Source organism: Daphnia pulex, chromosome 3 (genome assembly GCF_021134715.1).
Source record: "Daphnia pulex isolate KAP4 chromosome 3, ASM2113471v1".
NCBI lineage: Eukaryota > Metazoa > Arthropoda > Branchiopoda > Diplostraca > Daphniidae > Daphnia > Daphnia pulex.
In genome coordinates, this window is record NC_060019.1 from 1388108 (window position 1) to 1415283 (window position 27176).

The 27176-nt window shown below is 39.7% G+C and overlaps 4 protein-coding genes and 1 long non-coding RNA gene across 5 annotated transcripts; 4 read left to right on the plus strand and 1 right to left on the minus strand.

The window, feature by feature from the left end:
• Positions 1 to 962: 962 nt before the first annotated feature.
• LOC124190948 lies at positions 963 to 4034 on the plus strand. Its single transcript, XM_046583836.1, has 7 exons — positions 963 to 1325; positions 1387 to 1901; positions 1979 to 2091; positions 2156 to 2382; positions 2437 to 2960; positions 3022 to 3128; positions 3195 to 4034. Exons 1-7 carry the CDS (start codon positions 1123 to 1125, stop codon positions 3924 to 3926), a joined length of 2421 nt encoding a protein of 806 aa, XP_046439792.1. The 5' UTR covers positions 963 to 1122; the 3' UTR covers positions 3927 to 4034.
• Positions 4035 to 5861: 1827 nt separating this feature from the next.
• Positions 5862 to 8431, plus strand: LOC124190949 (death-associated protein kinase 1-like). The gene is made up of 4 exons (XM_046583837.1): positions 5862 to 6178; positions 6244 to 6749; positions 6842 to 6948; positions 7044 to 8431. Exons 1-4 carry the CDS (start codon positions 5973 to 5975, stop codon positions 8247 to 8249), a joined length of 2025 nt encoding a protein of 674 aa, XP_046439793.1. The 5' UTR covers positions 5862 to 5972; the 3' UTR covers positions 8250 to 8431.
• Positions 8432 to 9782: 1351 nt separating this feature from the next.
• Positions 9783 to 12108, plus strand: LOC124190950 (probable serine/threonine-protein kinase fhkE). Its single transcript, XM_046583838.1, has 4 exons — positions 9783 to 10078; positions 10143 to 10648; positions 10732 to 10835; positions 10907 to 12108. The coding sequence occupies exons 1-4, from the start codon at positions 9873 to 9875 to the stop codon at positions 12020 to 12022; spliced, it is 1932 nt and encodes a 643-aa protein (XP_046439794.1). The 5' UTR covers positions 9783 to 9872; the 3' UTR covers positions 12023 to 12108.
• A 3429-nt stretch (positions 12109 to 15537) lies between these two features.
• On the plus strand, positions 15538 to 16531 carry LOC124190957. The gene is made up of 3 exons (XM_046583845.1): positions 15538 to 15675; positions 15749 to 16246; positions 16314 to 16531. The coding sequence occupies exons 2-3, from the start codon at positions 15749 to 15751 to the stop codon at positions 16425 to 16427; spliced, it is 612 nt and encodes a 203-aa protein (XP_046439801.1). The 5' UTR covers positions 15538 to 15675; the 3' UTR covers positions 16428 to 16531.
• Positions 16532 to 22699: 6168 nt separating this feature from the next.
• On the minus strand, positions 22700 to 23462 carry LOC124190958. The gene is made up of 3 exons (XR_006873209.1): positions 23099 to 23462; positions 22935 to 23027; positions 22700 to 22875 (listed from the first exon to the last, which is right to left on the minus strand). It is a non-coding gene; the product is annotated as an uncharacterized LOC124190958 (long non-coding RNA).
• Between the last annotated feature and the right edge of the window lie 3714 nt (positions 23463 to 27176).

Genomic DNA, 27176 nt, shown 5'->3' on the forward strand with positions numbered 1-27176 from the left:
ATTCGAGTACAAGTCAGAGCTCGACAGCGGTGAAGCAAATGGCCGTTCAGTCGTTCACCAACTGGTTCGTCGTCAAAAAGTAGACACGGCGATTAACCAGCAGCAACTTCTCCGAACAACAGACAATGAAACAATCGTCAAACTTTTTGAGTGTCTGGCGTGTGCAGCGCGTGCAGACGACACGACTGCGGAGCCAATAAAAAGAAAAAAAGGAGAATTTCGGGGGAATTCGTCTCACTTTTCTTTTGAAAGCTTTTATCACCACCACAAACTTTGTGCGGGTATATCGATTGAATTCACGGCAAAAGGCTTTTTTATTATTTAGGCTACTATACTCTGAATCCATTCAATCGGAACAAAAAGTTTTTGGATAGTTTGATTTCAGTGATTATCAAACTACACACAAGTCGAGAGTTCAGACTTCAGAATGTATTAGCCGAGAGCTTTTGTTTTCTTTTTTAAAAGGAAAGATTCAAGATAAGAAACCGCCACGACCGATAAACAATCTTTCCGTTCGTGAACTCGTTAAAGAACAATCAAAACTATACAAAAAATGATTGGGTGTTGAACACCAGCAGGCAATAAGCAGAATGTCAACACGAATGAGAGGTGAAGGTCTCATTTTCAAACGACTGATTATGTCTGGAGAAACTGTAAAATAAAACTGCCTCCACCCGACTGCTTGACACTCTGATCTCATATAGCATAAGCAAAACATCAGGAAAAAGTGTCCAGTTTTATGACGATGTTTTTTGAAAAGTTTTATGCATGCCTCGTATAAACGCCCACATTTTATCGCTGATCAAGCTCTTCTCTTTTATTCCATTCGACAACTTTTGGGTTTTTATTTAGAATCCTTCACAGCTCAGATGAAATCCTTGAACCTTGGCTAACCAGTAACCACAACACTTGATACGCTTTGGTTGGGCTGATAAAAACAAAAACCAGCGGCCCCCAAATACAACGTTACGATGATCCCAGACTCATTTGGAAACAGCGCTGCATGCCACTGTGCTGCGCGCTTCTCATTCCTATTTCATTGCAACCAATAATTTTGATTTTATTAAGTTCAAAAAGTGAATTATCTGGAAACAACGGCGTGTAGTGTAAGTGAAAAAAAAAATGGAAATCGATCGCGAACAAATCTTAGGAAAAGGAAGATTTGGAATCGTCTATATGGGTTCCTGGAATCGCATGCCAGTTGCCATCAAGCGAATTCAGCTGGTGCATCTGGACAGCAGCGAAAAAGAAGAGGAAGCGCTACGAAACTTGAAGCATCCAAACGTCATCCAAATTTATCACGCTGAAAACGACACAGATTTCAGGTAACAAATCACGATAAAGTTTCAACTGTACTAGATAAGAATATTCGATTCATTATATTAGATGTTTTGCGCTTGAACTGTGCGAAGCCTCGTTGGACAAATTATTCCTCAAAGACGGCGACCCCCAAAAGTGTCGTAGACGAATGCCACCACGAGAAGACGTTCTTTATCAATTGGCCCAGGGATTAGAATATATTCACAAAATGGGAATGACCCACCGTGACATCAAGCCAGAGAACGTCCTTATCTGGGTGGATTCTAAGGATGGCCAAGTCATAATGAAATGGGCAGACTTTGGACTAAGCAAAAAAGTCAACGAAAGAGGAACTTTTACCATGAGCGCAATAAAAGGGACCGAAAAGTGGTTCGCACCGGAACTACTAAAAATTATAGAAGAAGGTTTGGAAGGAAGTACATTGTCTTCACATCAGCGAGGAACAGTCAAGAGCGATGTTTATGCTGAAGGCCTCGTCTTCGGTTATTTCTATCTAGACGGTGAACATATTTTCGGGAATATCCATAGCAAAACGACTATAAGTAATAACATAATGAAGAATAATCCCGTAAACATCAGCAGTAAGTGTTGTTTTTTTTTCCCTCCAATTTTCGAAATAAAATTATTAATAAAAAGTCGTTATTTAAATTCTTGATAGAAATTCAACCTACGCACGTTCACGATCTCATCCAGAAAATGTTGGCCAGCGTACCAGAGAGAAGGATCACTTCTTCAGATGTCGTTAAACTACTTGCAGAATATAGAACTCAGGTTAAAACTCAAAGGGAAAATCAGATTCAAAACACAGTTTTTCTATAAAAGCTTTTTTTGCCAGGTTGTGCTACCTGGCAGCATGTTGGAAATCGATTCCGAAAAGATTTTTGAAAAGTCAGGTTATGGCATCTTATTCGAAGGGGTCTGGGGAACGACTCGTCTTCCAGTGGCAGTCAAGCGGATGCAATTAATCCACGTACTGGGCAAGAAACAAGAAGAATCCTGGCTTAGTCTTAGTCACGACAATGTTGTCAAACTGTTTCACGCAGAAAGTGACTCGAAATTCAGGTATATCTATAAAACATTATGATTGGAATCAAGTTATTGTTAATTTGAATAAAGATATTATGCGCTGGAGTTGTGCCAAGCATCGATGGATCAGATCTTTCTGAAAGATGGGGATCCCAAAAAATACCGCGGACCAAAGCCTCAAGCAGAAGAAGCTCTTTACCAGTTGGCCAATGGACTGGAGTATATTCACAAAACCAAACTCATCCACTGCGACCTGAAGCCCAAAAACGTCCTACTCTTGACAGGAAATTCGTCGACTGTTGTCATGAAATGGACCAATTTCGGATTAAGTAAACAAGTCGACGAAAATGGAACTTGCCTCATCAATGAAATCAAAGGAAATGAATGGCTAGCCTGGCTAGCACCCGAAATTTTACAAATGCTCGAAAACGAAGAGATTAATCAATCAGAAAATCAGGCGACATTGCTTTGGGAATATAACACATTCAAAAGCGATGTCTTTGCCGAAGGACTTGTTTTCGGATATTTTCTTTTAGAAGGACTTCATCCGTTTGGGGCAATCGTGCACAAGATTCCAGCTAACATTGACAAAAACGATGCGGTTAACCTGAATAGTAAGTTGGCGTAACTTTAACACTATCACTTGTTCATTTGTTACGGTATTTTCTACCCTAGAAATCGAACCTTCACCTCTTTCTGATTTAACTTTGAAAATGTTGGCCCACCACCCAGAGGATAGAATGACGTCATCGGACGTCATTGAAGAATTGAACGTTATCAGGGTAAAGAGACTAAGCAGAAATAACAAAATATGGATAATAATATGATGCAATAATTTCCTTTGATAGAAACTTCGATTTAAGGAAATGGAAAAGACACTATTTGCATTGTGCACAAAACCAACTCCAAATTTAAAGAAAATGGAAAATTTAGTGAACCAAGGCATCAGCGTCAATTGCCGCAATCAACAAGAATTGACTCCACTGCTGCAATTATTAGCCAATGGGGAAGCGTATCATCGAGAAAATTTCGTCGACATTATTCGCTATTTTGTAGCAAAGGAAATCGACTTGAATGTTAAAAACGCGTACGGAGAAAACGCCCTTCTCAAACTGATTGTCCAGTATCCAAAAGACGATTTGATCGACATTGTTAAACTCTTCATCGATAACGGCGTCGACATTAATTGCAAAAACAAATACGGCACTAATATCCTGCATTATTTGTGCGAGTACTATTTGCATGATAATTTAATCGACATTATTCAACTTTTGATTGAACAGAAAGTCGAAATCAATTGCAGTCACGATTACGGATACAACGCTTTGCCCGTGTTGTGTCGCAATTACAACAAAGATAATCTGTTTGACGTAGTCAAACTTTTGATTGAAAACGGAATAGAAGTCCACTGCAACCCAAACAACGACGGTAATGCCCTCAACATCGTTTGCCGATATTATAAGAAAGACAACATGATTGACATCATCCAACTTCTAAGCTCGAAAAAAGGAGGTGAACTTAATGGCAGCAGTTTACCAAATGGTTCATCGACGAAAGCAACTAAAAGAAGACACGATTGACCAACATTTCTAACATTCGCTTGTCTGAATTGTCTTGTCAGTGTAAGCTGCAAATTAATTTGTGAATTTGCAGAAATAACAGGGCTCTACAATAAAATGAAAATCCTTGTTGCTATTTTTTATTCAAATTTCACCACCAAGTTTCACCAGTGACGTCATCAATCTGAAAATCAGGCAACATAACTGCGTTGAAATGGGAATAACGAAATTTTTTTTTTTCAAAACAATCACTTTTTCGTGTCCTTCTCTAGAGATTCAGAATTCCCCTATTCCCGATTAAACTTTACGATTGCTGGCTTACAAACTAGAAAAAAGGGACCTTCCTCTTCAAAACAGCAAGAAAAATGACAAACAATGAAGAGCAATAAACCAATCATGGCAAACGCGAAGTTTATGAGTTGGTAGGCGACATCGAACTCTTCCAACAAAAGAGTTACAATTTTCCTAACTAACCTGAAGCGATGCACTTCTGGACTTAGACTTTGACCTTTAGTCCAGATATTATACAAAAAATCCTTCTTAAAAAAAGTAGGGGGGGGGGGATCAAAATCCAGTAAGTGAGAATAACACCTTTGACTTGTTGAGCCCAAAAAGAACCAAATGAACGAATTTCCTACAATAACAAACAGCGAATGCAGGCACTTACATTAGGAAGATCTGCGTTGACGACATTGGTGTATTCCGCTGAACGTGTCTCGTCGATGAACGTAACGTAACGGAACGTAAGTTGCATGTCCTATGCGACCAGATAAGTGTCCATTCTTCTATTTAAGAAACAGAAACATTGATTAAACATTCGAATATTTAAAAAGTCCAATATTTTTACCTCGACGGGAAGCACAGCAAAGTTGCGGGAATGCATGGTGATGAGCCGGTGGGCTTCGTGACTGTATAACAACTGTTGCTATGCTTCTGCAGTCTTCTCCACAGCTCATTGTTGGCACTGTGGTTTTCCAAAATCCCAAATGACAGTCACTACATTGAAAGTGAGGGCATCTGAAAATTCGACACAAAAATGATGACAACTACACATTACTTTAGATATTTACAAAATTAATTATCCAAACCAAATAAACTGAATGGCAGGACAATAAAACATTGCAAAAGAAATATATTTTCATGTTTTCTAGCAACCCAGAAAAGAAATCCTACCAGCCTTTTCAAGTATTTCAGTGCTTTAGCTTAGTGACGACAAATTTTTGTCAGTTTCTAAAAAGACCATAACATCATAGTAATGTAACGCAAACCAGGGAGTATATGTATAATAAGTTTTGTTTCTAAAACTACCGTAAAATCATAATAATGTAACGAAAACCAGGGTTTTTAACGTTTAACGAGTACAACATTTTTCAATAGTAAAGAAAATTATGACTTGAATACATTTCACCATAAGTCCAATACATTTAAATGCTCGTTTACGAAACTGTAACAACTAACAACACCACTGCATGCTGCTGAAAATCTTTTGAGTTTGTGAATGTATTTATCTTAGGTTCATATTAACTTATGCAAGCAAAATAATTAATTGCCATTCTAGCTATTTAGTTTAGAAAACGGATAGACAACATGATTGCCCTAATTCGACTCAAAAGCGCACCAAAACGGAGGCGAATTTAACGGCAACGCAATATTCTCAATGGTTACCGGCAAAAACGATTAAAAATAGACAGGATTTACCAAATTCTATATACATAAAAAAGGAAGAATTATCACAACGGCATGAAATATAGCATAAGCTGTCGATGAGATGCGAATACAAAAAAAAAATAATAATTTTAAATCGTGTCTCGAGACGGGTAGTGAAGGAAGTGAATTAATCTATTTCACAATGGACACGGATAACAAAGATTGTTACAAAATAGCGCAGTATTTATGTATCTCGACACTGTGCTTATCAAATTGAAAATTTTTATCAGTAGGCCCTATAGAATAAATTATCAAATGCTGCAGATACTGTTATATTTCTCGCATCAAATACCACACCCTTTAGTTGAGCGAAAGTAGACCTAGTTTTAAGTGTTTTGGCAAGTTAATTTATTTGTTACCATGTTGATGTGTGATCGTCAAAAGATTTTAGGGGAGGGAGGGTTTGCCACTGTTTTCGAAGGTACTTGGGGTGGAGTGAAAGTGGCAGTCAAACGAATTCTTTTAGGGCATGCCGCAACAACGGAACAAGAAGAGAAGGCCCTGAAAATGTTGGATCATGTCAACGTCATCAAATTATTTCACGTGGAGGAGGATCAAGACTTTAAGTATTGGCAAAATGAAACCATTTTAAAGTGGCATTTTAAATCTTTACAAATAAATATATTTATAGAATGTTCGTCCTTGAATTGTGTGATGCTTCTATGGACAAGCTATTTCTCAAAGAAAATGACCCAGAAAAATACCGTGGGCAAATGCCGCCAGAAACAGAAGTCCTACTTCAATTGGCTAAAGGACTCGAGTATATTCATCAAATGGGATTAGTCCATCGCGACATCAAGCCACAGAACGTACTCATCCGTTTGGATACTACAACCCAACAAGTGGTGATGAAATGGGCAGATTTCGGTTTCAGTAAACGTGTCAACGAAAGGGGAACTTTCACCATGAGCGATGTTAGAGGAACATACGATTATTTCGCACCGGAAATATTGAAATTATTGGACGAGGACAGCTCTCCTGAAAATGAAGTTCAGAAAAGAGGAACAGTCAAGAGCGATGTATTTGCCGAAGGCCTCGTCTTTGGCTACTTCCTTTCGAAAGGGGTTCATCCATTTGGCTCCTCAAGTTATGAAATTGGAAAGAACGTACGTACAAAGAAACCTATCAACCTCCCCAGTAAGTCTATATGAAAAACTAGTAAGCAATAATTCGAGTATTTCATTAAGAATGAAAAAATAGTTGAAATTAAAATTTTGTATTTTTTTAAGGGACAGAAATTCGCGATTTGTTGAAAGAAATGTTCGAAAAAAACCCAAATCATCGAGTTGAATCATCTACTGTAGTTCAAAAACTACAAGAAATCCCAGTACTCATGGTAAAAATAAAAATTCGTATAACGTAAAATAATAAAACGTTGTTTTCAGTATTATAAATTTTTTTCATTTCCTTTTTTTAAATTCACCCTGCCAGATGTTCACTTTACTCAAGAGAAAAAATCGAAGCGTGGAGGAAATCGAAAAACTGATAAAAGAAGGTGTGAATATCAATGCGAAAAATAGAAGAGAAATGACACCGCTATTACGCTTAGCAGAGAGCAAAAATAATAGTGATAATTTAGAAATATTTAGTCTCTTGATCCAACACGGAGCCAACGTCAATTCAGTAGACAGGAAGGGTAAAAATGCTCTCCTTTTGTGGTGCGAAAATCATCGACCACATGAAAACCAAAGTTTTTTGGCAATCATCAATCTCTTCCTTGCAAATGGGATTGATATCAATTGCAAAGACAAATACGGAGATAATGCTCTCACTTTATTGTGCGAACATTATAAAAACGAAAATTTAATTGACATTATTCAAATTTTAATCCAACACGGAATCGAAGTCAATTGCAAAAACAACGACGGAGACAATGCGCTTACTTCCTTGTGCCGCCATTATGAAAAGGAAAATTTAATTGACATCATTCGAGTTTTGATTGAAAATTGGATCGACATCAATTGCAAAAACCTATCCGGAAATAATGCTCTCAATTTACTGTGCGAAAGTTATGAAAAAGAAAATTTAATCGACATAACTCGACTTTTAATTGAAAGGGGGATCATCGTCGATTGCGAAAACGAAGACGGAGATAATGCACTCACTTTATTGTGCGAACATTATACAAACAAAAATTTAATTGACATTACTCGACTTTTAATTGAAAAGGGGGTCGAAGTCAATTGCAAAATCGAAGACAAAGATAATGCTCTCACTTTATTGTGTCGTTTTTATCAAAATGACGATTTAATTGTCACAATTCGACTTTTAATTGAACAGGGGATTGACATCAATTGGAAAAACGAAAACGAAGATAATGCTCTCATTTTATTGTGCGAAAATTATAAAAGCGAAAATTTAATTGATATTATTCGACTTCTAATTGAAAATGGAATCGACATCAATTGGAAAAATGAAGACGAAGATGATGCTCTCACTGTTTTGTGCAATAATTATAAAAACGAAAATTTAATTGACATAACTAAATTTCTAATTAAAAGTGGATTCAATGTGACTAAAGAAACGCGTGACTACTTCCAGAGAAATTATGACGAAGAAAATCGCAATGAAGTCTTGCAATTACTAAATCCACCAACAAAAGGGCTCAGAAACGTGGCTTGGTGTTATTTGTTCTGAATATTTTATTAACCTGCAAAGTTGGTAACATATAAACATGTCAGTTTGTCATCTGTTTTGTCGTCTTAATTTGAACACAATCTTGCCTTAATGTGTATATCAAAAAGATGAATATTAAAAACTGAATTACTAATCAACAAATAAACTAATGAGCACCTAAGTCTCATTAATAAAAATCTTCACAACAAGTTTGTCCCGGTGTAGTTAAGAAAATCTTTACTTGAATACATTTCTCCAAAAGTCCAATAAATTTAGTCCCACTCGGTCAATGAAGGAGAAATGCTCGTTTACTGAGCTTTAACAACAATAACGATGCCACCGAAAATCTTTTGAGTTTGTGAATATATTTTTCTTAGGTTTAGATTAAATTTTGCAAGCAAAATAATTGAATTACCATTTTACCTATTTAGTTTAGAAAACATGTATAAGAGACTGAGAGAGACGATAAAGCTTGAAACATCTAATCTAGAGGAACGTACAAAGCTATGTAGCGTACGTATGTACGTACAAGCTGCAAAGATACCAGATTAATCATTTTCAAAAGTTTAACTGTGCTTACGAAGCAACGTAATCTTTTTCTATCTCACGACTTTGCTGCTTATAAAAATTATTATTAAAAAAAAAACACTGTGGCCCGTGGCCCAGTTCCACCGGAAAGAGAAGTTCTTCTCCAATTGGCTGAAGGACTCGAGCATATACATCAAATAAATTTAATACTTCGGTTTCAGTAAAAGTGTCAACGAAAGGGGAACTTACTCGATGCAGTGCTTTCAAAGGAACGAAAAAATGGTTTGCTGCAGAAATATTGAATTAATGGGCGAGGATACTGAAAACAAAGCCCGGAAAAAAGAGGAACCGTCAAGAGCAATGTCTACGCAGAAGGACTTGTTTTCGGTTATTTTCTTTTACAAGGAGTTAATCTTTGGTTCAGCCGAGTGGAGGATCGACACTATAACATTAATAAAAACGATCCGGTAAAAATTACCATTTTTTTTCAATGAGTACATAATCCATGACTAACAATAGCCCTAACTAATATAAAATGAAATTCATAAAATCAAAACACCAGCATAAATACTTGCTTTTTGTCTAGTTAATTGGCGTTATGTTTTTATGTCAATTGCTCCACTAGCCGTAAAAGATCATTTTTGAAAAGGAATCCTAGCTGGGCCTTCGGTTCCTATGCCAGAATTCAATAGGGAAGAGAAATGTGCAACGCCAGTTACAAAGCAACTAAATCAACTAAAAGAAGATATTATTGACCAACTGTTTCTGTATCTTAAAGGAAGCATCACAACAGCAAAAAAAATGGCATCAGCTGCTTGCAGCGACTTGCTGAGACAAAAAATTTGTTAATAAAGTCTTGTCAAAAAAGACGAGTAATGGCTGACTGAGAGTATCGGGTTGGATCAATTTAAAAATAGACAGAGATAATAAAAGTGGCTACAAAACAGCGCAATATTTATGTATCCCATGACTATGTGCTTATCAAGTTTTGACCCAAAAACAAGATAAAGGTACTTTTGCAGTAGATTAAATTTACAAGTATAAATCTCGCACCCTTCAGTTGACAGAAAGTAGACCTAGTTTTAAGTGTTTTGCCAAGTTAATTCATTTGTTAGCATGGTGACTTTGGATCGTAAAAAGATTTTAGGGGTGGGAGGTTTTGCCACTGTTTTCGAAGGTGCTTGGCGTGGAGTGAAAGTGGCAGTCAAACGAATTCCCCTAGAAAAAACCGCGAGCAATGAACAAGAAGAGAAGGCCCTAAAAATGTTGGATCATACTAACGTCATCAAATTATTTCACGTGCAGGAGAACCAAGACTTTAAGTATTTAAAAAATGAAAACAGTTTTCAAAGTAAAATTCTAAATCTTTTCGAAAATCTTTTATAGAATGTTCGTCCTTGAATTATGTGATGCCTCGTTAGATAGACTATTTCTCAAAAAAGATGACCCCAAAAAATACCGCGGCCCAATGCCGCAAAATACAGAAGTCCTACTTCAGTTGGCTAAAGGACTCGAGTACATTCATCAAATGGGATTAGTCCATCGCGACATCAAGCCACAGAACGTACTCATCCGTTTTGATACTACAACCCAACAAGTGGTAATGAAGTGGGCAGATTTTGGTTACAGTAAACGTGTCAACGAAAGAGGTTCTTTCTCGATGAGCGGTGTTAGAGGAACATACGATTATTTCGCACCAGAAATATTGAAATTACTGGACGAGGACAGTTCTGCTGAAAACCAAGTTCAGAAAAGAGGAACCGTCAAGAGCGATGTATTTGCCGAAGGCCTCGTCTTTGGTTACTTCCTTTCGGAAGGTGTTCATCCATTTGGCTCCTCAAGTCATCAAATCCTAGTTAACGTACGAAAAAAGGAACCAGCCAACCTTCCCCGTAAGTTGGATGAAAAACCATAAACAATTTTAGGAATATAAAAATAAATTTTTTCAAACGGAAATTTCTCTGTTTTCGTATAGAAACGGAAAAACTTCGTAATATAATCACAGAAATGTTAGAAAAAGAACCAGATAATCGAGTTACATCATCTGATGTCGTAGATCGATTCACAAACATTCTGAAGGTTAGGCAAAACACTTCGCGAAAACGTTTTCTTAACTATTATTATGCATTGACCAGTCTTGTTCCTTTTAGAATTCACAACAGATGTTTACGTTACTAGCGGAAGGGAACCCAAGCGTGGAGGAATTAGGAAAACTGATTCAAGAAGGTGTGGACCTCAACGACAAAGACCCAAATGGATTGACACCGCTATTGCGCTTAGCACAAAGCGAAAAGATAAGTGAAAATGGGGTAGAAATAGTTAGTCTCTTGATCCAACACGGAGCCAACGTTAATTCAATGGACAGGAAGGGTAAAAATGCTCTTCTTTTGTGGTGCGAAAATCGTAAACAAAATAGAAACAAAAGTTTTCTTGCAATCATCAATCTCTTCGTTGCAAATGGGATCGATATCAATTGCAAAAATGAAGACGAAGGCAACGTTCTCAATACATTGTGTCGCTATCATCAAAACGAAAATTTAATTGACATTATTCGACTTTTGATTGAAAATGGGATCGATATCAATTGCAAAGACAAAGACGGATGTAACGCTCTCATAGCATTGTGCAAAAATGATCAAAACAAAAATTTAATTGACATTATTCGATTTTTCATTGAAAATGGAGTCGAAGTAAATTGCAAAACCAACGACGGATGGAATTGGAATGCGCTCACTTTCTTGTGCTACTTTTATCGAATTGAAAATTTAATTGACATCATTCGACTTTTGATTGAAAATGGAATCGAAGTCAATTACAAAAATAAATACGGAGACAATGCGCTCACTATATTGTGCTGGTTTTATCAAAAGGAAAATTTAATTGACATCATTCGACTTTTGATTGAAAATGGAATCGAAGTAAATTACAAAGACAAATACGGAGATAATGCTCTCATTAAATTGTGCGCAAATTATAAAAACGAAAATTTAATTGACATTTTTCGACTTTTAATTGAAAATGGGATCGATATCAATTGCAAAAACAAAGGCGGAGACAATGCTCTCACTTTATTGTGTGCAAATTATAAAAACGAAAATTTAATTGACGTAATAAAACTGGTAATTATAAGTGGATTCAATGTGACAAAAGAAACGCGTGACTTCTTTCAAAGAAATTATGAGGAAAAAAATCGCAATGAAGTCTTGCAATTACTAAATCCACCAACAAAAGGGCTCAGAAACGTGTCTTGGTGTTCTTTGAGCTGAATTTTTAGACAACTTGCAAAGTCGCAATACATAAATATGTCAGATTGTCATCTGTTTTGTCATCGTAATTCAATACAATTTTGCCTTAGAATGTGATTATCAATAACATGAATCTTAAAAACTGCATTACCAATTAACAAATAAACTAACGAGCCCCTAAATTCCATTAATCAAACCCCTACCAAATACAACTGTTTATGAATCTTGACCATATAAGTTTGTTTCTGTAACTCTTCAGTTTGTCTCGTTGCAGCTTCTCAATAAAAATAAGCAATGGAACGCCTGCATTGCCGTTTTGCGTATTTTGTTTCGTTCAAATATTTGGTCGTCATGGGCAACCCAATCATTATCATCACTCCTCTTTTAGCCTCGTTTATTTATCTCTATAATAATAAAAGAATCAAAAGCCTGGCGGCCGGCTGCTGCCGACGGTTGGACCTATTACTTGATTGACAGACACGGAAAGGCTTTCTACCTCCACTCTGCGCAGACTGTGCTGGCAACAACTTCCAAGAGAGAGAGAAAAGTGCGGGCACAACGCTCCCGCGTTCTTCAGCGTCTAAATGGAGCGTGCGGATCATTGGATCACTCTTCTCGGTACCTCTCTCATTCTTCTTTATCTTTCACTCCTTGCGCCTCATGTTCCCTGATATATCCCTGATACCCCCATAGTCCCCCCACCCAACCCTGAAGCTTTAGAACGCGTAAATAGCAAGAGAGCAAGAGCATTAGTCGACCGGCGGTACATCGGCTTTGGTGAGGAGGTCGCACGAGTCTCGCATACGTAAAACCGCCCCCGAAAACTTCACCGAACTTATACCGGAGGCCGTAGAAATTGCATTGGCACCCACACACACACACGCACGCTCTATAGTTAATTAAACGCAGTCAACACACACAGCAGCCGCCGTCCGTGTGGTATATACTGAGTGTGGCGTTGCCCAGCAGGCCCGACTGGCAAAAGGACCGCGTACAGGCGTCGGGCTCATTTGTGTTCACCCGAGTGCAGCACGTCGGGGGTTTCCTTCTCTTTAAAAAAAAATAAAAAAAAAAAGGTCCGTTCTTGCCTTCATTAACGTCATCATCTTTAGGTAGACCGTCGTCTCCTTCTACACTCAGGATCGCAAGGATCTATCGACCCAAAAAAGGCCGAAAAACCCGCCCCGATGGAACCGAGCGAATCCCTCCAATCAAGGGCGCCGTTAAACAACAGAGGCCGTACACACACCCACAACAACAAACAAGGAAAATGGAGAGAAGAAGAAATAATCAAAAAATCAAAACTCTCTCGGCTATACCCCCGCCCCTGTTTCTAATTAGCTTTGATGGCGTATGCCGGAGTCTTTCTACCATCACCGGCGGATCTTATTGATTTCTTTTCGCCCCTTTCGCACACACACACACACATCGTAGACACGGCCTCCCATTTCATTGCCAGAGAATCAGAAAAAGAAAGACACACTCTCTAGCTCCTCGGTCTTTGATGTATCGGAAAACATGGCGCCTCTCCCAGACTCTCTCGGATGCCATTTCTCCCCTTTATTCTTCTCCGAGACGAAATAACCGTCATCGTCTTCTTCCTCCTATCGAGCAAACAATATCCACAAGGCCCCCAATGCGGATCGTCTAGGTATACACACATAGAGGAGACACCTACTACTACTACTACCAGTCTACTGCTCCTGCTACTCGTCCATCTAATACCTTTGAAGGAGGTCGTCAAAGTAAAGAGAGCGAAAAAGAAGAAGAAGAAGAGAGGTTGGAAATTGTTTCCGGCCCTTCTTCTTCTTTCATTCTCCGCACCAAACGGCATCCATCCCCTCTCGAGAAAAGCTCATAGAATAAAAAAATACACAACACACAGAGACTCGCTAGCGCCTATATAGCTGTTGCTATATACACCGCTCCTGATGTAAAATATATATAATATTCCAAGCTATTGCGACTGGGACGAGAAAAGAGGGTGTTGCCATGGTTACTTTTGTATTGCCCTCTCTCTCTCCTGTCCCCCCGCACTCACTCCGAATTCGACCGTACTTGCAATCCACTATTTACGAAGCCTTCATTGATTACCTATATGTGTGTGTGTGTGTAGCATATATATAATAAAAGGCCAGGAGGGGATGAAAGTGGGGATAGAGCCAAACCACCTTTCCAGCCCTTTTATTTATCTTCTTCTTTTTTACAAAAAAGCCTTTAGACTCTCTCTATACTCTGTGTGTACATTTGTACACACTTTATAGATAGACAGATATGAAAAGAAGGAAATGCAAGGTTCTCAATCTCATTTTATGGCGATACTACACACTCTGTAGTGCTCCTATATAATACCTACACAGGGCGCGAGCGCGTGTGTGTGTGTGTGTTAAAAAAAGAAGAAGAAAATCGGGACCCGTTTTTATTTATTTTTCTTGGCTGGGGATACGGATATGGGTCTCCCATCAATTAGTTGGCAGACAGGTGAACGGCTTCGATAAGATTGGTTGTTAAGAAGACCGGAGAAATGGAAATAAAAAAAACAAAACAAATAAAAATATGATGAAAGGAATCAATATAATAAACATCGGATCCATTTCATCCATTTGGCGGGTGCATTCCAGTTCTGTCTAACGGCGGGGGAATTGATGAATTTCAAAACGAAATAACAAAAAAAAAAATCAATCCCCCATTCGACGATGTTACAAGTTGGAAGGAATAAGAAGAAAAGAAGAAGAAGAAAATGTTGTTGCCGATAAGAGCAAAAGAAAAGTGCTCGCCTATCTGTTGCGGCTTCGACAACGTTCAAAAGAACAAACGTCGCGTTTTTCTCTTTCCAAAAAAAAAACAACTTCCATTTTGATAAGCAATCAGTCAACGTCGCAACTGGTTTCCTTTTCCCCCATTTCTTCCACTCCGCTTTGTTTTTTTTTCAAAAAAGGAAGATGGAAAATAACCAAAAATAACAAAACTGGGACGCTCTCTGCGCAAAACAAGAGCGCGGTGACTGAACCCCTTTTTATCCTTATTTATTCAAACAAAAAAAATGACATAAAATTTAAAAAAAAAAGAAGAGAACCTGATGAATGTTACATTGTTACTACGGTGGAAAAAGCATCCGCCCCGGATCAGAAACCCCGTGTATAGTTTATATTCCAGCCAAGAGGGGGGCTGTTATTTATCGTCTAGACGCGCTTGATTAAGTAACACCCGGCTACCGACGCACAGCAAAGCGCCAGGTCCCCACACACACACACACAGTACACACATACAAAAAAAAAGCCTCTAACTGGGTCCAGCTGTTTCTTTGTGTTCAATATATCAAATGCGGAAGAGGAAATAAACCATGGACGATTGGGGAGTAGAGAGAGGGCCGGGGCATGGACCCGATCTTCCTGAATCGATAATTTTCTTCAACTTGAAATGTAACAGAGATAGAGATATTCATCGATCCTTTTTTGTTGGATTGGACATTCGCTTGATTGCGTCAACTCTGGCGATATTGGCCCTTATTAGCCCCTGATACGCACACAGATGAATAGATTAAGTGAAAAAGGGCATGACGTCGGACTTGATCAAATTTGGTATAAAATAGCCGAGAACTAACGGGATATGATCAAAAGCGAATAACCAGTTGAATTAACTCGTCCCGACTGTCGACTCGACTAACAAAAAAGGTAAAAAACCAATCGCGTACATCCCATGACTGAAATTAATTCTAAAATCATTCGCTGTTATACGGTCAAATAGATGATGAAATTCTTGATGATTGTGGCTTCATTGGCGGCCATCTGCTCCGCACTTCCATCGAGACTCGGCCGGCAAACGAGACAAAGCGGCAGAGAACTGGAATCGATGATCCTAAACAACACGCTGGAGCTGGACCCGGAAGGTTCCTTCCGTCTGGATTGGGACGTTGTCTACGAGGACCCCAGCAACCCGCTGCTTGTGCTGGAAATGCGAGTGGCCACCACCGGATGGTTCAGCCTGCGCTTCACATCCGCCGATCTCACCCTGGGCGACTATTTCTACGGCGCCTACGACGCCAGCAAGCCGAGCAACAGTTTCTTCCTGGACAAACATTGCGCCCTGGTCGACGGACTGGGTTGCGAGACGGCCGAAGGACCCAGGGACGATTTCCGCAACGATTTCCAGCTGCTGTCGTTCCTTTTCGGGACCGACTACACCGTGATGCGCATCGCCCGCCAAGTCGACACCGGCAATAATTTGCAGGACGTCGTTATCACTGTAAGTTGAATTAACTTTTACCAAATTTCTCGTTTTTCAATTATTAATGAAATGTCATTGATAACAGCCCGGCCCCATGATGATTGGATGGGCCTGGTCGACCGGCATCTTCAACAACGGATTTCTGACCCCCATCGAGAAATTTGGGTTCCAGACTGTCGTCCTCATCGCAGCCGAATGAAAAAAACCCCAATGGCATCCATCATCTTGCATCGATAATAAAGTCTGTGTCTGAATAGGGTAAATTGAGAGAGACCCGCGTTCCAATACATCAAATAAAAACGACAACATTTTCGGTTCATTTTATCGACTCGGCCTAAATTGAAGGGGAAACTCACGACATCAATAAAAAAAACAGACAACTCTATTTGACAAGGGATTATACGACTCACCCCACAATCTATACAAAAGAGAAAGAAAGAAAGTTGAAGAGTAAATCGGGCAAAGTCATTAGGGGTTGATCGCCGCCGACCGTCGTGACGATCGTGACGGAGAATTCAACCCCCTACCATTCACAATCCCCCAATTTTATTTTTTACCAAAATGCATTCAGTTGTAGATTATCAGTCTAATCCCTGCCAGTTTCGATTGTAATTTTTACTTTTCAAAAGAGTCGTCGGGGACCGAGAGTGACGTCCACAACGTGAATCCGACAAGTTGTGTGTATTTCCCCTTTGACATTTTCCAAATAAGCTCAGGGATTTCTCCGATTTTTTTATTTAAGCCGATTGTCATGTTTCTCTGCTGCCGAGTCTATATAACCAAATATGCTAATTCGGTAATGCAGCGGCGCCGTGCCTCAAAAGAGTCTTCTAACCCCCCCTCAGATAAAAAAAAATAAATAAAAAACAAGTGGCAGTACCAAAAAGATGACGGTACACAAAGTATTACTGGCTGCCATGGATGGTGCATGGCCATCATCATGGCCGGTTGATTTTCACAAATGAAACAGAGCGCGGGAGGAGGGAGAGAGAGAAGGGGGTCGGTTGCTAGGGCGACCGTTGTCAAGCAGCATCACTAGACATGATGAGAAAAGTGGAAGCTCTACACGGCGATTGAAAGTATGATATTTACCCGTGCCACAACTCTCCACCCACCCCCACCCCTCTTGTGTTACCTAGACGACGTCATATATATATAATGAACTCGGCTAAGTTTTGATGTCATCAACATCCAAGGGCCGTGATTCGTTTGCTATCAAATCAAAATCAAAAACATTTTGTTTGGTCGACGGTTGTTTCGTGTATGATTGCATCAACCACATCAAAAGACCTTAACGTCTCTAACGGAGCATCTCCCATGGCAACGCAAACTGAACAGCATCCGTAACATTTGATGCCATTCCCGGAACACCATTTCCACTGTACTCTCTCTCCCCCCCCCATTCCCGCTATCTCTCCTCCCGTCCATCATCAATGGAGAGATGATGATGATGATGATCAAGTGGCCGACATTCGTCGGAACGAAACCCCTTGGAAAAGGGCGTGCAAGTGAGCGTGCATCGCATCCCGACAGCACGTGCGGCATCAGCACAGAGAGGCGCGCAATTCAAAACAATCAATCAAATTACACAAGAATAAGGGGGGAAAAGAAGAAACCTTATAGATCTACCAACCGCCGTCGTCATTATACATATAACGTCATCATCAACTCCAATTCAAATCAGTTGTGTTGATACACAATCATGAAAGCAAAAGAATATAACCAAACGGTATCTTTTTTTGAACCGGAAACAAAACACACAACACTCCCCCCCGCCAGCATCAACTGGTCCCCGTCGAAAATGTCTATTGACTCAACGGCTCTCTCTTTTATTATTTGTACAGCTAGACAAGGAAGAAGAGAAAGATCCCGAGGCATAACAGAGACAATGTTTGAAATTGTCATGGGGGGGCTCCGGCTCCCGACACCATCCGCAGCGCTATAAGGATCCGTCTACATAACACCTCTCTATCTATCTCCTACAGGAAAGAAAGAAAAAAAGCCGAAAAAAAAGTCTCGACCTGTTGTTGACTCGGTCGTGATGATATTTCAACAGACTCACAAGCGGCCCTCTCTCTCTCCCCCCTCTTGTGTATACGACTACTTCACACACACGAGACAGCATTCCCTGGAAAATATCACGTTCCGTCAATATTCACAGAGTCTTTCTCTCCTCTCTCCCCTCCATCCACTCGCCAGCCACTTGACGGCCTTTCCCATCACGTCGACACATATCGGTGTGTGTTGCCGCTGCTGCTGCTGTTGCAGCAGATGACAGAAAATTGTGCTGTTCAGCATCGTCATCGCCTCTCTCTCTCTTTCCTTCGTCGTCGTCCTAGTCGGATGCTGTGCTGTTGCCTTTTAAGACACAACGCAGCAGACGGCACGCACGGCTAGATGTAATAACTGACTAGACGTGTATAATAAATCTAATCAAATATGACTCGGCTTTTTCTCGACTCTTGAAGAAAAGCACGGCCATTGCAGAAGAGAAAAAGAAGGTGGAAAAAAGGGGGAGAAATTTGAATATACGCGTTTTACATTTTTAACGGCACATTTCTTTAGCTCGTTATTAATGAAGCGAATGCTGTGTGTGTATATACGCCGTTTAAGAGAGAGAAAAAGCTGGTGCGTGAAAGACCTCGTTAAATGTGAGAGATTATAATCGATGCGCGTTATAGGAGTAGCACAGTGCAAGTAGTACAAGGGGGGAGGGGAGGGCGGCCGGTCATTGAATCATCTAGTAATTACTACTTTATTTCCAAGTACTTACTAACTATTAAGGGAATAGCTCGCAGAGAGAAGAGGAGAGGAGAAGAAGAGAATGAGGAGGGAGGTGTAGGAAATTTGACGCTGCTGCTGGAATAAAAACGTCAGAATTCTTTATTCTACTCTTTTTTATTATTACGATGATTATTCCAGACTTTTTAGGGTTCCTTTGTCGCTCGTTCAATTCACACACCCAACACACACACAGGACATTTGGTATATAGACACACAACGGCAGCGGAGGGAAGATGATCTAATCCCAGCAGAGTCCGGCCGTATAACCCGAGAACAAGAATCAGCCCAGCAGCCGCAACACCGCGGCCGTGATGATGACCAGCACAGTGTGAAAATGAGGATGGTCATCGGATCCCTTTTTCTTTTTTTTTCGTTGGAGAGGGGAGAAAAGAAATAGACGCGATAGTCGGTTGGGTTTAGTTAATAGGGTATGAAAAGGAGATGGGCGAAGGAAAATAATCTCATCCGAGTGAGAGCCGGGCGTTTATGATGATAATAAGCTGATTTGTGTTGGTCGACTACATTTGATGTGAGTGAGTGGATATAATAGCCGCCGCTGTGCTGGAAATTCAGAAAATCCCATTACATGGTAAACAGGGGACCGAATCTCAATAAAAGAGAACCCCGAACAGCAGAGTCGAGAGTATTTCTTATTCTTTATTTTTGGCCTATTCTGGTGTACTTTATACAAGGGCGCGGCGTGGGGGAAATTGGCTTGTCAGTGGCCGCAGCCGGGCACACAATAGGACCCAGCCAGGCCACAGAAATGGAATATAAAATATCCAGACGATGTGTATAGGGACGACCGAAAAAAGATCAGAGACTCTCGGTCGGCCCTCGATCTCGAATGGAGATGAGGCTCCGTATTGTGGATGTGACGGGCAGGCCCAGCAGTTGCATATCAGATCGTCGCCTCATGTCCGCTTTCTTTTTTCCATTTCCACACAAGAGGCATCAGGCCCACGATAGGCTATACACAGTGTTGTGTATAGCCCTACCACCACCACCACCACCACTCGTAACAACATGTACAAGTGGAGCAAAAGAGATAGAAGCGTCTCACTCGACTGTAATGTAATCTAAATCGAGCGTCAGCTCTTCTTCTCCTTCCATTCCCCCCCCCCTTCTACTTTTTTCACGAGTGGTTGTCCCAATCTTCTCGCCTTTTATAGACTAGTAGAACGGACCCTCGACAAAAACCCACTAGAGACGAGTTCTCTCTGATTATCATCCTCCGTTGCGCAAACTTCCCGGTTTAACACGGCACAGATACTCTCTCTCTCCCGCGTTCTCTCGTATTGACCGGAAACCGCAGCAGATTGGAATCCGTCAACCGCACACGCACGACAATCGACCAAGAATCGTTCCCGAACAACTCAACGAAAAAAAACGAAATGAGGGAGGAAAAAAAAGTTCAATTTCGTTTTTCTTCACAGCGCCAAAAAGAGTCGACTTTTTAACTTGACACTGGGGAGATAATTGAGGAGGAGGCCATAAGAAAATAAGAATTCGAGCGAATTACACATTCCACCCGAAAAAGATGATGATGATCTCTTCCACCTTCTTTATTATACACCCCAATTACTGGCTGAGATTTTTCTTGTTTTTTTCTCAGAAGAAGAAAAAACAAAAGAACATCATTTCATTTTTCAAATTAAAAAAAAAGGCGCTTGATGGCCTCTTCTGTTTGAGTGGATCGGAAAAGAGGCAAAATCAAAAGAAGATAATCATCATCCAATTATGTCCTTAAAAAATTACGGAGAGACTCGCGGGCTATAAAAGAGCAGACGACCAAAAAGAAAAAGGAAAAAAAAAACACATTAACGGATTTAAAATAACAAAAAAGAGTCAACCCACAACAAAACTGGCAGGGGTCGTCGGCGGCGGTTCTTTTTCAAAGCGAAATAAAACACATAACAACAACAGGATCAATAAATTCTAGTGTGGCATTTTTCAAGACGACGTCAAAGGAGAAAAAGGTACTACCAAGAGACTACAACAACAATAACCAGAGTTCGCAGTTTGGCGTCAAGACCCGTAAGAGAAAATTTAGGTGTAGTGCGCTAAAGGTGTTACAGATGTTGTCCAAACACGCCAACATTTCTAGCTGCGTTGTTCTCTCCTTTTTCTTTTCCCCCCTATTTATTTATTCTTTTTTTTTTTTTCGCTTTAAAAGGCTCGTCGGGAAACCGGACGGCCGTGTCTCGTAACTCTCGGGTTTTCCTTCTCTCCCCTTTGGCACATAAAAACACGCACACACATCAATTTTTTTAAACATTTCCGCGTAAAGCACCGTAACAACAACAACAACACACACGACAACAATATATACACACACACAACGGACAGGGAGAGAGAGAGAGAGAGAGCAAAAGGACACACTCACAGCGGTAGGGCCTGCGTGATGCGAGGTGTCGTGAACTCGTGATCGTATCGATCTAATAAAAAGCCCGAGAGAAACAGCCAGGGGGAGAAAAAATAAGGTCGTCAATTAGTTTGTCTCATTTCCGAGTCATTTCAAAAGCCGAACGCACGACGCAATGGGAGAACGAAAAAAAAAAAAGAAACACACGAACGACCCATTTAAAAGCCTTCCTTCCTTCTCCCCTTTAGGCACTTTCCCCGTGATCGATTTTCAATTTCGTTTCAAACGAAAATGAAAAAAAAAGGAACGAAATTCCAAGAGAAATCAACTTGGAAAATGCAATGGTTTGTCGTTATACGGTAAACTTTGAAATTGTCAACTTTTCAAAATGTTTTCTTACTACCGCACCTTTACCGCCACCTATCGACAAGTTCACAAATCAACTGTTCCAAACTGTTGGCGAAGACCTCCAATTAATTCAAATGAATGGGCGATAAACCTTCATCGCTTGTGAAAATGCTCTCGATTAGAACGCGGCTATAGTGCTGACTAAACGAGCAAAAAGGTATTTCAAAAAGAACCCTAGAATTGGCTGATAGTGAATTGCAGACAAATTGTCTTCTACTAAAGATTTACCAAGATCACCAAATAACTTACTTTAAATTTTACATTGGTGTTGGGAACACATTTTTCAAATAATGTGCGCAATCTACAAGACCACAAGGATGAAACGCCATCTATTAACACGATAAAAACGTGTGCGACTGTTTGAATAGATGGCGGGACAACCAAATCAACAGATGTCAGAAATCGGATCGATAATAGGCCTATAAGTGAAAGGGGCTTCAAACATTTTCAAAGCAATAAACGAATGGTTATTGTTGATCTTACTTCCAACGCAAAAGAAAGCAGAAAGAGAGACCAGTAGTTAAAATATGCAGCAAAGTTTTCGTGATATTCATAGTAGCGGAGATAAGTCTCCAGGCCGTTTTACGAGGCCTAAACACGGTGACCAGTAAACAGAAACAATTACAATGGGATAAGAACAGGAAAGGCGTCACTTCCTCAACCCGACAGAAAAAGATTTCATCAACAAGCAAAACGATTAGCCAAAGTCCTGACCATTTAAACTATTTCCTAGGAGCGGGATGAATTCAAGAACGAGGCCTTGCTCCAAAGTCATCGACATCTCAAAAATAGTAAATACCAACGCCATCTCTTTGTCGAATAATCGTAATGTCGTAAAATTTTTGAAAAAAAAACCGCCTAATTAAACGGATATGTCAGGTTTCCCTTTAATTCATTCTTCGCCTTCGATTGAAATAAAAGCCATCAACGCATACAGCTTACTTTACGAAATACGAGGGAGTAACGACAATAAAGCTGAAAAAGTCCTACCTCCTTACAGGATGGCTGCTCATCTGGATGTAGTTCCGGTTGACAACGGGACTTGGAAGGTGGCTGATCCCTTTGAAGGGCGTATCATCGACGGTGTCATCTATGGAAGAGGAGCATTAGATGACAAAAGTTCTGTAATGGTGAATTGACTAGTTATACCTTGACTTGGTGGTGGAGGTAACTTTCTTCCAGCTGAATTTCCTCGTGGCAGGCAATAGAGCCTCACAGTGTCCATCTTAATTCCATACTAAGCTAAAAAAAAATATTAGATTCAATTTAAGAGATGGTGAAAAGCTGAAAAGCACAGAAATCTTACACTTTACCTGTGAACTGTGTGGCACTTAATAGTTCGGAAATTTTACAGTGAGGTTCCTGGAAATGCTGACTTCAGATTGCTTATACTGTAGTCTGTGGTCTTAGCACACTGTAACATTCAACCAAGTTCCAAGTCTACCATACTAAATCACACAAGCTTGGCTTTTATCTTTTCCATGGGATAGGATTATCAAATTAGTATCATTGGGCTTTAGTGAGTTGGGAAGACCATCATTATCACCAAGTGTACATCAACACTCAAAGCCATCAGTTTTCAACTACACAAACACTTTAATTCAACTTACTCTAAGACCACAGTGAACTATCACATCTTCACAGTTCCCAAGTGTCGAAAATATCTAAATCAGTAAATCTAACCAAAAACGAATAGTGATTATGCAAATTGCAAAATATGTATCGAGATGCAACGTTGCAAGTTATTTTAAAAATTTAACTATTTGGAAAATAAGTATTTTTTATGTTCTTTCTCTTTATCGATAATGAGAGATTATTTTAAAATATAATTTTCTGTAGTTAAAAAAAATAATAATTTATAATTTACAGGAATTTTGAAAGTAATAAAATTTTCGATAAATAAGTAAACAACAAATAGTTTGCAAAGGACTTCAAAATGGATCGAATCGAGGCAAGTAACTGCTGCAAGTAATTCTCGTGGATAACACATCCACACTCTTTTCAATGTCCTTTAAAAAAAAATGGAATGGCATGAGTGTATGTTTTTTTTAGCCAACCAGAAAAGAAATCCCACTAGCCTATTCAAGGTGATATTTTAGTGATAAGCTTGAAAAAGTTTCATTGGATTAAAAAAAAATCACGACATTGTTTAAGTAATGTTTGGAAAAACAAGCCCTTCAGTAGGTTTAATCTCTGTTTTAAAAAAGTACATTTTTCAATAGATAGGATAGTGCATAAATTATAATACCAGCATGGATCAAATCACTGTACTTGTATACACACACAAAAAAAGATGAATTTAATGGCACTTTACCAAATGGTTTTGCAGTTGAAAAAGCAACTAAAAGAACTTGCAATTAACCAACTCAAAGTTTTCACAGACGTATGTGGATCAATCAGTGGAATCAAGGATTTGCACAACACTGCGCACACACTTGCATGAATGCAAATGTACGTGAGAAAAAATTAGGTCAAAATGTTACCACTCTTCCGTGTAAGTCTTCAATCCAAGTCAAGTCAGTCAAGCTTTTGACTCGCTCATATTCAGTAATCACCGGGGAAGTTCTTTTGGCGCATCCTGTTCAAATAAAAAGGGATCGTTTTGCTTGTATGTATTTGTATTCATAGGGTCACAGCAATGATTACAGACCTTCTACAAAGCTGACGACGTTGATTTGCATAAATTGATACGACGAGTCATCTGAGAATTCATTGAATCATATACCGTTAATATCAATCATATCAATATAGTCTGTCATTCTACGGTTAGAGTAAACACTAAACACAAAATTGATAATTTATTGGTTTCCTTCTTCATTTCGCCACTCGTTGTGACTTGTTTTTCCCTAGACCATTCAAACCAAATATCGCAAGACATAGCAAAGCCTAACCAGTTTTCCGTTAAACACGGTCAAACAGTAACCGTTCTATCTGGCATTCGCAAATGGGAACGCGGTATGTGCCGTATCATCTGCATGCGCAGTCGTCCCGAAGACTTGATTTCTAAACTTAGACAAACTTAGACTCATAAGAATATTGCCAACGGTCAAATGTTCGAGAATGTATTAGTTGGCTAAAAAAAATAACCCTCAAATAACTCCAATAATCAAAAGAAATGGGCGGGGAACAATATTAGCCATCACTTTAAAGGGCAGAAATTGCGAAACAGAAAGAAATCAATGGCGTGTAAATTGTCACGTCTTTCATTATTATTAGGGCGAGTCGATTTTCAAAGAATGGATGAACGCAGGCAAGGACTCTACTTGATCACGCTGCGCCGTAATCACTTCCAACGTAACACTAGACACTACATAGAGGGAAACGACGAAAATCAAATACCAAATTAAAAGACCTGAGAATAATGTGGAAAAAATCAAATGGACAAAGGTAAAAACTTAACGACAGCCATTGAAACAAAAAAAAAAGGAGGGGGTCCATCTAGGAGGAACTCGATTAACATAGAAGAGGATCCATCGCTGTGAGTGAGTGGTACTTATACGATAATTAGGCCGAAGGCGTGTTGGATCTCACCATTATCCAAGTAACCTGAGTCAACGGATCTGAATCTACTCACGAATATCCCTCACATTCTCACGCTTTTCAAGAGGTCATCTACACGGGGGACCCATGGAGACAACATTAGCGATCCGGGTTCATCTAACGTGATAAGATCATTGATGATATTCGTTTATAGTCCGCGAAGAGCAGCTCCACGGCTTCGCCACAGCACCCATACAACACGACGGAACTTGACTATGCAATCAAGAAGGCTCAACTGAATCAAATGAGTAAACCAATGGTAACGGCAGCAGACTCAGAACTACTTGCCTATACCTCAGTACACATTTAATTCGCCTTTTTACGACTAAGGAATATTGGACCGATCCCAATATCGACGAAAAGTCCCTTTGCCACTCGCCAGTTTTCCCTCTCCAGCACGGAGGAATGGATTTAATTAATGGCCATTACAGTGGTGGTAATAGAGTGTTTAATTAACATGCCTTTTTTTCACATGGAAATTTTTTAGACTTTGTCGAGGTTTGAACCATCGACGCATGTTGTAGCAATTCAACTTGCTAACCACTGCAGTATTTGACCTTATGTATAATAGCAAATTGTAAGTAATTGTTCGTTAAAAAAGTTCTTACTTTTTTCAATACGTTAAAAAATTATTCAATTATTTTTTTAAACAGCATTGTTGTTGAACAGCCAATGTTTACATTGACTTCCAGAGTACAATGAACGTCATAAAGGACGAAGTCAGCGCTGCTGACCCGAATTTTGTACCGAGACCAATATAAAAAACTCAACTGGAAAAGGTGAGCATTGCTAGAAATGATATACTGACCACGACGACTTTAGCTCGCTATATACAAGAGGTACGACAGGCATTTCTCGGTTCTCAAAAATCTGTGCGAGTGTATAAGCGAGGACGATACTAACCACCAGAGCACACTGGCTGAGTGACGTTTTGTAGGAGCCACGATAAATTCTAATGGATAAACAACATAACATAATGATTTTCCAAGTGATAAGACTTTATCAAGTGATGACACACCTCCATTGCAAAGACGCGACAAGAGGCTTTTCGCAACGCCAGCTCCATGGAAGTCCGAAGAGAGTCAAGATCATGACGCTGAGCAACAAAATCTAACACCGGCAATGTCGATTGTGTTATTGCCGCATGGTCATCGTGAGATCCGGACATTAACTTAACGGTATCTTGGAGTGCTTTAGAGGGTGAACGCAATATAGCGCTAAACCTCCGTCGATTCCTTATTCATCGGCCCTGCTGGTTCGTCTCCGCTGAGATACTCCAGTGACAGAACCGTCTGGCTCTTGAGATGATCTCAGGTGTTGGGCAAGTGGCTGTGTAATCATGGAGACCGATCGATGTAACTGCCGGCCGGCCGAATCCATCGCAAATTTCTTTTATGCCTCGACAAGGATCCATCTTTTAAAATAGAAAACTGTCAAGCACAAAATCATTTAAAAATTTATCACTTGATATGTAATACTTCAAATGAATTTTCCACTTCACCATCGCCGAAATTGACTTCGTTGTTGGACAGCTGAGGGCTTTTTGAACCTTATTCTGTGGAAAAGAAAACGGAACGTTTCGTTTTCAATTCGAGTTGGACGTTTAATAAAACACTTCCGCCATAGTCTTGTTCTTTTTTTCATTTCAATATATACCGGTTCAAAACAGATTCCCATACGAAAACAATAAAAAAAAACATGGTCTTATATTTAGACCTCGATTTAGACTGCTTTATTGTTGAAAACAAAACAAGTCGGCTATGTTGAATGTGACGAGATCGAGCAAAATATATTTTTTTCTCGATTTGGCGAATACACGATCGACGAGTCTTTTTGTCCGGCAAGATTTTT